General features: G+C 45.3%; 1 protein-coding gene and 1 long non-coding RNA gene across 4 annotated transcripts; both read right to left on the bottom strand.

Annotated features, from left to right (window-relative positions):
- Positions 1-403: 403 nt before the first annotated feature.
- Positions 404-1964, bottom strand: LOC135398359 (uncharacterized). Of its 2 annotated transcripts, XR_010424092.1 has the most exons (3): positions 1734-1899; positions 775-1135; positions 404-719 (listed from the first exon to the last, which is right to left on the bottom strand). It is a non-coding gene; the product is annotated as an uncharacterized LOC135398359 (long non-coding RNA). The 2 variants fall into 2 exon arrangements; XR_010424091.1 differs by having other exon boundaries at positions 775-1964.
- Positions 1965-4304: 2340 nt separating this feature from the next.
- Positions 4305-7176, bottom strand: LOC135397382 (actin maturation protease-like). Of its 2 annotated transcripts, none has more exons than XM_064628945.1 (5): positions 6852-7176; positions 5775-5893; positions 5591-5717; positions 5460-5530; positions 4305-4844 (listed from the first exon to the last, which is right to left on the bottom strand). In XM_064628945.1, exons 1-5 carry the CDS (start codon positions 7064-7066, stop codon positions 4525-4527), a joined length of 852 nt encoding a protein of 283 aa, XP_064485015.1. In that variant the 5' UTR covers positions 7067-7176; the 3' UTR covers positions 4305-4524. The 2 variants fall into 2 exon arrangements, with proteins under 2 accessions (XP_064485015.1, XP_064485016.1); XM_064628946.1 differs by lacking the exon at positions 4305-4844 and adding an exon at positions 5217-5304 and having other exon boundaries at positions 5395-5530.
- Between the last annotated feature and the right edge of the window lie 1690 nt (positions 7177-8866).

The following is an 8866-nucleotide window of genomic DNA, read 5'->3' on the forward strand; positions in this document are numbered from 1 at the left end:
TTCCCCCTTTAAGATTTCATCGTGTCCACACTTGCCATGTTTTGTTTGATCTATTACTCTGATCTATTTTAGCACAGGCATGGTCTCTTTTTATTGCTGTTTATCCAGGTGCGCGCGTCTGCGAATGCTGTAACTCCAATTCGTGCACATTCTCCCCAGGCAAAAATCTGGAGTGGGACCACTTCGAAGTGGTTTATTGGACAGGTCCCACTTTGAGTGTGGGACCACTTAGTGACTGGGACCAGTTGAAAGTGGAACCAGCTTCACGATGGTCCCACTTGAAGTGGAACCAGTGGAATTGATCCAGTGGTCCCCTCTGCTAAGTGGTCCGGGATCCGGCCACTTAGCAGCTGGGACCACTGAATGCTTGACCGAAAATAATGAGTAGAAATGCACATATAGCTCAAGTAATTACCGTTTATTCTGCTAAAAGCATACACTGAGCAGAAAGAAATAATCAATACATCTCTACATTTACATCCCACGCAGTATAAGTCTGATCACTCACTGTGTCTAGACAAAGCATATGCCTGACTGTGCGATGCACTCACGGACCACAGGGAGCTTTCGTTCGTTGGCCACCTCACATCTTGTATTTTCTTAGAGAAGATGACACGACACTCCTGTTTTCTATGCAGGTCGCGACATACACCCCATTCCTCTTCACCGTACGTTCGGAATCTTCTTATCCTGTTTCTCTTCAAGTTCCTCCGAAGTTTCTAAAATGAAACATCTAATTAATAGTAATCAAAACATCACGGTCATCACTCATACCTGCAAACATTCGCGACGTGCAGTCCGATTGGCGTTTCACAGTGCGGTCTTGCCTCTACGCCGTTTACGTCTTCTTGGCGTCAAAACGCTTCCGGGAAATCGACAATGTGTTGCACAGGAACCATTGTCATCGCATTGTCTTACAAAGCGCACTGAAACACACGTAAATACTGCACAGGAGATACACCATCACCATCCTTGCGACGGTTACTGAAGAGAAAACCAACTTGCTGCGACGCGTCGAAGTTCTAACCGTTCTAACTTCCAACTGCCACACCTGCCACTCTCGCTCCGTCGCTCGCTCTCTCCTCTCGCCGTTTGAAGTTTGAATTGCCGTGGCGTCTTCACATTGCATCAGCCTCTGCAATTACATTTTCTTTTTTTGTTGTCGTCTTTCTTCTAGTATTTAGCTTAATTTTTGTTGTTGTTGAGATGTATTTTTTTACATTACCCTGGTACTTGACCCTGGTAAGCTGACGATACAGCTCAGACACAAAGGCGTTATTCAAGTCGTGCTACACGCCGTTACGTAGGATTCTTTGTCACAAATCAAACCAAGGCACAAAACAATACCAATACATGAAAAATTGTGACAATCTTGGTCTCATTATGACGTAATACCGAACTTGTGCGCAAAGGTAATTCAAAGAAATGAATGTGCACTTGCTTCCGTAGAGAGCACCGTGTACCATGCTAGCAATGCATGCAGAAAAGCTCTCGAGTGTTCGCACATATATTGATGACAACACTACCAGTGTAGTGTAACACGTTCTCTCAAGCATATTATGCACTCAAAATGTATTTGCCTCCGGGTAAAATGCAAGTGTGCTCGATTGAACGTCGGAAGAGCGATCAAGCAACCTGCATCCAGTGCTCGTTTTGGGCAAAAAGCACTTCATAATGGTCAACTAAATATACAGAATGGACGCCTATTTATTCCTTGATGAAGAGTGACTCACCTGTATAAATTTAGGCCCTGTATCCTTGCCAGTACGGTTGGTACGACCGTAATTGCAAGAAGTTGACATGATCGCTGCGGCGACTGTTGTGGGTACAGTAAGATGGCGGCCGGTTTCTTCACGCTCGCGCTCCCTATCCGCGATCCAGCCTTTTACAATCGAGATCAGTGGGTCGTACATACGCTTCTGCGAGTTCAAAATTCAAATTTCCATCGTCCAATCGTGCGCCAGTCTGCCAGGGTGCGTCAGTAGCGCCCCTGGCGGATCGGAGCGGATTGTGACATGGTCGTTATAATCTAGTAGGTCGTGCACGGAACACACGGAGAACGCACTTGTTGTGAATGTGAACCCTTCCGCTGGATGTGCGCCTGGCGAACGTATAGCGTCAAGTAAGAAGGGGAATAAATCCATGATTTTTATGGTAAAATCACAAATACAAGCCGAATTCTCCATTTCCACGTCCAAGATTTCTTGAATGTAAATGCGCAATTAACGCTGTTCTTGTTGTGGCTGTATTGTTGAGACTCGAGCGAGCGGGCTCCACGGAACACACGGAGAACGCACTTGTTGTGAATGTGAACCCTTCCGCTGGATGTGCGCCTGGCGAACGTATAGCGTCAAATAAGAAGGGGAATAAATCCATGATTTTTATGGTAAAATCACAAATACAAGCCGAATTCTCCATTTCCACGTCCAAGATTTCTTGAATGTAAATGCGCAATTAACGCTGTTCTTGTTGTGGCTGTATTGTTGAGACTCGAGCGAGCGGGCTCCACGGAACACACGGAGAACGCACTTGTTGTGAATGTGAACCCTTCCGCTGGATGTGCGCCTGGCGAACGTATAGCGTCAAATAAGAAGGGGAATAAATCCATGATTTTTATGGTAAAATCACAAATACAAGCCGAATTCTCCATTTCCACGTCCAAGATTTCTTGAATGTAAATGCGCAATTAACGCTGTTCTTGTTGTGGCTGTATTGTTGAGACTCGAGCGAGCGGGCTCCACGGAACACACGGAGAACGCACTTGTTGTGAATGTGAACCCTTCCGCTGGATGTGCGCCTGGCGAACGTATAGCGTCAAGTAAGAAGGGGAATAAATCCATGATTTTTATGGTAAAATCACAAATACAAGCCGAATTCTCCATGACGTCTAATGTTTCTTGAATGTGTATGCGCAATGAATGCTGTTGGCTGTATATTGTTGAAACTGAGTGGGATCATTAAAAAGCGGTATTATCGAAACCACCTTTACTCTCCCCCCTCCCCAAACCATTTTGCTTGTACACCCCTTGCAGGGAAGCAGTTGCTATTTCAGCTGTAATGATACAAAAAAGCTGTTACGACATAACTGACTAGAGCACTGCACGGGCCCGGGCCCCCGACCCGGCCCGCGGGCTGGGCTGGGCTTGTTATTGGCTGTGTGCTCCGGGCCGAGCCCGGGCCTACAAAATACGCCAGCACCGCGGGCCGGGCCGGGCCCGGGCCGACAAATATGTTCCCGAGAGTCAGGCCCGGCCGGGCCACGCAGCTAATTCCACACACTGGAGATGCATTAGTTCATATCATCATGCGCTTGCGTCATTCCTGTGCACATTTTGTAAAGACAAGCAAAGGGTACTGCATTATGCATATGATTCGACCCTCTAGAACATTCTCCAAGCCACTTTACATTGCTCCTCACTCCTCACATATTTCACAATCACTTTGGCAAAGCTTGGTGAGAGGGATAGGGACTGGGAGAAGCAGTTTGTCGACAGCATGCTCTATCTCCGCAAAATCTTGACAGTGTAACGATAACGCCCCGTGCGTTCTGGATTTAATTTGGTCTCGTGCGGTTACGGTGTTAAACCGCCATCACTTGTATGTTTGTCTTCTCTCCTTATAAATTTACTTATAAATTTGTTTGATAATCGCCAGAAACGCGTACGTCGCGGCTGGAAATACTAGGCCGGGATCTACTCGCCGGGTCACCGGGCCGAGCCGGGTCGGGCTCTAGTCACTGGGTCACCGCGCCGGGTCGGGCCGCATAAAAATATGAAGGCCTGGGCCTGGCCATTTTTCGATGCGCCCGGGCCGGGTCGGGCCCGGAAAAGTCGGCCCGTGCAGTGCTCTATAACTGACACCCCTCCAACTTTTGTACTACATCTCCCCCTTGTCTGGGATTTTGAGTAAACCAGACTGCAGGCCATCTGCAGATTACACTCCCCAATATGCATTACCCTGTGTAGCTCCACTATGCAAATGCTAATTTGTCACCTAATTAAAATTTTTTCCAACAACTAAAACATTTTTGCAGCTGCAGACCCATTACCATTTTGACCCATTTCTGAGTGTATTACTCCCTCAAATGTTTTGAGCCATATTCACCGCTGTTAAGAATGGAAGGGCAGAGGTGCTCCGAGAGGGTCCATTCTTGCCTGTCATTGATTTCGACGCTATCATCCAACGGACATCATTTTTCCATTTTCAATTATCTCGGTGGTGAGGGTTTTATATCGGAACAGCCTCACATGCAGGGTTCCCCAAACAAGTCTTGCACCTGAACGCGATAAATGACAGCCAGACTGTTCAGAGCTGGCAAACGGGAGTGCATTTATTGACGGACCCCGGTATGTAAGTACATCTTGTTGAAATAATTTTGTTCAATCACTCAACTATCTAAGTTGATTGTGTATTCCTGAACATGCTTTCTATAGGCACTTTTGTGGCTATAAAGAGTTGAACCGAAGCAGGTCATTCATTGCATACACGTGACTCTAGGCAAAACTTCACTAACACATTCTTTTGTCATCTCAACGCGAGCAGTTTTCCAGCTAATCCTCTGGCAACACCTCCTTCGGGTAAAATAAACTCCGAGGCGTCGTACTTGGTGGTCACCCGCGTTAGGTTGCTATTGCTCACGAGCAGGTCGTCCAGGCTCCATAGAGCATAATGACTGCTCTTCCCCTGATGAGCGTACACAAAGACATTTTTTGAATCATTTAACAGCTGCAGAACAACACTTTCTTCATGTACACCAGGAGTCAAGTGGTGTAAGCGCTTGTGGCACTGGTCATTCTCCAGGTGAACCAAGCGGACAGTTTCCTCTGGTACCACCAAGCAGAATCCTTTTAAGAAAATGGTGGATATAAGTAAAGCCCTAGCTATCTGCAACGGAAAATATACTTTTCCACAAAGTTGGATTTATAAACCTGCAGAACTCTCTGGTCAAGAGAAATCCAGCGAAAAAAGTGCAGCATTCTCTCAAGAAGGACCCATCCTACGCGCTTTTCCAGCCTTTCGGAACTGTACTGACTTCGTCAATCTCTGTCTCGGCCATTACTGTCATTACATTGCCTTTTGCATTCAGCCATTTATGTGCGAGCATTATCAGTGGCATTGCAATCACGACGGACCAGGTTAAACCTGAGAAAATGTCACGGATCGGTTCAAATAATTTTGTAAGATATCAAATATTCAAAAAAAAAAAGGACAATGCCAAGCGCAAAAGCAGGTTCCACGAGACATGGCTGGGAAATTTCGTATTGACAGATATTGCACTCCCCTCACCCACTGCCGTCAGAAGCCCTGTAAACAAAGAAATAAAAACGCTTATTTGCACTGCCTAGATTGTAAATTCAAATTCCCTTTGTTCCAGCTTTATCCTATCCAACCAACCTGCCAGGACTTGCTGTTCAGCGCCCTCTCGTGCCCCCATTGATACGGCTCTGCTAATAACGTACCGTGCAACACAGCCCAATGTGCCGACTGTCCGTTTCTCATGCATGGCTCAAAATTGTGGTCCGAGTCGTAGCTGGTGTTTTGTCAAGTCTGAGCAATACTCTAAGAAGGTGACATAACCTTGTAAGGATACGGCACAAGCAGGGGTTTTCCCTGCAGCAAGTGCATAATGATTTGACCAGGGGCAGAGCTGGATGAATGTAACACTTGAGCATCACATGTGCCAAGAACTGTTTCTGCCAGGACTTTCATGTTCTCCACTGCAAACATAATTTTCATTTTACTCGACTCCAATTTATGTAGCACCATTAACAAACCTGAAAACATTTCTCCTTTCGCTGTGAATTTGAGTATTTGTGCTTCTTGGCAAATCCTGTCTACAGTGACAGACGCTTTTAGCAACTGTGTTGCCATGCTGAGTGCCACAATGCCACATCTGCAAAAGAAAATGGATCAGTTTGTCTCCACAATAAAAGTTTGAACCCGGAGAGCTAATTGAATGGCTCTCTGCGATAATGATGGAAGTGAAAATTTGTACTTGTACTTTGGAGAAATAAGGAAAAGAGGATTCCAACGAGCTGCCACAGAAAATGATAGGGACATATCAAATCACCTTTTTGCATACACTCACCTTGCTTTAAAATGCTGCTGTCCTTAAGAAATATTTCCAAGAATTGCATAAATAGCGTGTTTTCAACAGCTCACTTACATCATACATTGCGCAGCAGAGTAGCAACTTAATATAAGTGATACAGGTACGTGTATGCACAGTGCGTAACTTAGTATTCACTCTTTCTGAATGAACTTGCGAACAAGCATGGGGACTGCAATTACCCGTTATCTCTCATCTTATATTCTTTATTAGGTTGTTAACTCCTTTTCATGTTCCTTCCCGCTCCAAGTTTTGCCGCTTCTACTGAATTCCAAGTACATTCATTGCAACGTCTGTAACTTCGGGTGTGTCTTTCTAAGCACTTTTTATCTGAGTGAAATATAACCACAATGCTTCAAGATATCATCATGTGGTTGTGTGATCATACACACAAGTCATCACCTCTCAGTTCTTAATACTTTTTGCACTAATTAATTTTGAACACTTCTAGAAGTTTAAGCTTGTGTATAAGTCCCTGTAAGTCTCGTTTTGAACACAACGCCACAGCTCAGAAAGCAAGCGAGCAGACTGAAAGCAGACTGAACATCCGCCGTACTCCCCGGACCTTTCCAAAGGAAAGATATTCTCGGAGGCGATAGGAGCAGCCGAAGCCTATTTCTTTTTTCACTGGTTAAAGAAGGATGACATTCATCTTGGAGGTGACTAATAAAAGACTCGTTTTTATTTTTCCTTGTCTGGCGGATAGCACTTTCTCGTAAGCACATGGAAGAGGCATACTCACTGTGGCCCGTTTTGTATTACGGGGTTCAACGTGCAGAACGTGGAGACGACATGCATAGAATCATCGTCGTTCGTCAAGCGATTCCAATGCTTTGAAATGTAATCGCCAATTGGAACTTCGGTCCACTTTGTAAACCCAACGGATTTCGACCAGTTTTGCGGCGGTGGAGGCAAACTGGGAGGCGGTGGTGGGTTACAGACCTGTTCAGTCGTCATTTTCAAGTATTTTTTCGATAAAGTGACGCGGCGTTATCAAGTAATGCATTGAAACTTCTCAAAAGCACTGCACATACATAATGCCATGCCTTCTGATGATGATGATGATACTGTTGGCTGCTGATGATGATGATCATAGAGCCGTTCTTGCTGTTTCGGTTTCGGTTCCAGTGGGGGCTCAATGAATCTTTGCGACGTTGGCCCGCTCCCTAGAACCTCTAATTTTCCTTTGGGTGGCTGTTTGCCTGACTCGCATGGAGCGATTTTGCAAGCGCCGGCGGCACAAATTTTTGAGAGGCGCGCGTAGATTTACAAAGACGAACGTCGCGGAAACACGTGATGAGTACAGCCATACAACATCGTTGATGATCGCGGTTTCACTGCGCTAATGAATGAGGCTGTTCCAAACTATGCGGTATACCGTCGGGAAACAATTGTCTCACGCGTGATGTCACGGCACAGTCTTACCGTACAGTTTCTCGCCTACACGACAAATGCGGAAGGCATTGTCAGTGCAAGAAGAGAGCACTTACCACCTCTATTTTCCTTCTGATGTGTGCTCACCATCCCACATTCTGAACATATGTCCTTGCCCTTTACTTCTATTCTGTCTGTTTTACCCTTACAATGCCAACACAGGTGTTCACTATATATATTCATGAAAGATGTGTTTCAAGTGAAAGTTGTTTTTACGGTTTTCAGCTTGCCTCATGAACAGCACATTGTTTCATTGTAAAAACAGTTTTACTGCACATGTGCATATAGGCATGTAGGCAAGCATGTATGGCTTGGCATGTGCCCTATGCCAAGCCAAAACATATTACCTATTAGCATTTTGCACATTTTTCTAAGGACCAGCAGAACACAACTGTGACCATGCTTGTTTCGGGGCTTAATTGTTCACTCTTGATGCCTTTTACCTCTGACGTGATATTCGCTATTAGAAAATTTCAATATTAGCACACCTCTACTTTTTTTCTTCTTTTCTGGGATAGATAACTCCAGTCTTTGCCGCTTCTGAACACCGCTTCTGAACTTTCCCGGATGAGTGATTTCAGTTAAAGTGGAAGTATATATTGCCTCGCCTTATGATGTCTGACGGTTCCAGTACTTGCTGCTTGATATACTTCTGAGGCTGACAACACGGCTTTCTTATTACGTGGACATCCTTAGTCCCCAATTGTTACTTCTTTCTCTTGGTCTTTTTCCTCATCTTTGCTACCACGACTGCTGGTTTGGCATCAGTCTCTGGTGCAATGAGAGACAGCTATTGTCTACCTCAGTTTCTTCCTTCTAGGAGGAGGACCCTACTTTGTCTCCAGGTCGATTTGGATGCCTTCAGAGCCCAGAGTTAACTGCAGGGATCCATCCGGATTGCTTCGCTATATCTTCATCTCGGGGTGGTGTTTTCTGTCTCGTGGAGGAGGTGTGAAACCCATATCTGATGCTTTCGTGCCATTTTTGGTGCCGGTACTCGGCAGGCGAGGAAGATTTTGGGGGATATTAGGGAAAAATCCCTAGGTTGGAGGCCCTTTATTCTTCCTCCTACGAATGCCAGTGGCAAGCTCTGTGACTTCTACGAGGAAAACTTGTTCCAAGTGGTTCTTTTGGGGAATCTTGATCCCCTCCTGGGTGCCATGGAATCATAATCCATGATGGTTATTTCATGGCAATTTTCACCTGCCATTCCAAACGGCTATATTTGGTGGGCTAGTGAATATCCGTTTTTCTTTTCTTCCAGTTTGGGCCAGCTAAAATTTTTTATTGCGACTAATCTTCATCGTTGATAGGGAGCCAACC

This window comes from Ornithodoros turicata, chromosome 6 (assembly GCF_037126465.1).
Source record: "Ornithodoros turicata isolate Travis chromosome 6, ASM3712646v1, whole genome shotgun sequence".
Lineage (NCBI taxonomy): Eukaryota > Metazoa > Arthropoda > Arachnida > Ixodida > Argasidae > Ornithodoros > Ornithodoros turicata.

Coding starts and splice junctions, on each gene's coding strand:
- LOC135397382 (XM_064628945.1), bottom strand. CDS start 7,066: ATGACGACTGAACAGGTCTGTAACCCACCACCGCCTCCCAGTTTGCCT. Junction 5,718..5,774: donor GAAAGGAGAAATGTTTTCAG/GTTTGTTAATGG, acceptor TTATGTTTGCAG/TGGAGAACATGAAAGTCCTG. Junction 5,531..5,590: donor GGAAAACCCCTGCTTGTGCC/GTATCCTTACAA, acceptor ACAAAACACCAG/CTACGACTCGGACCACAATT.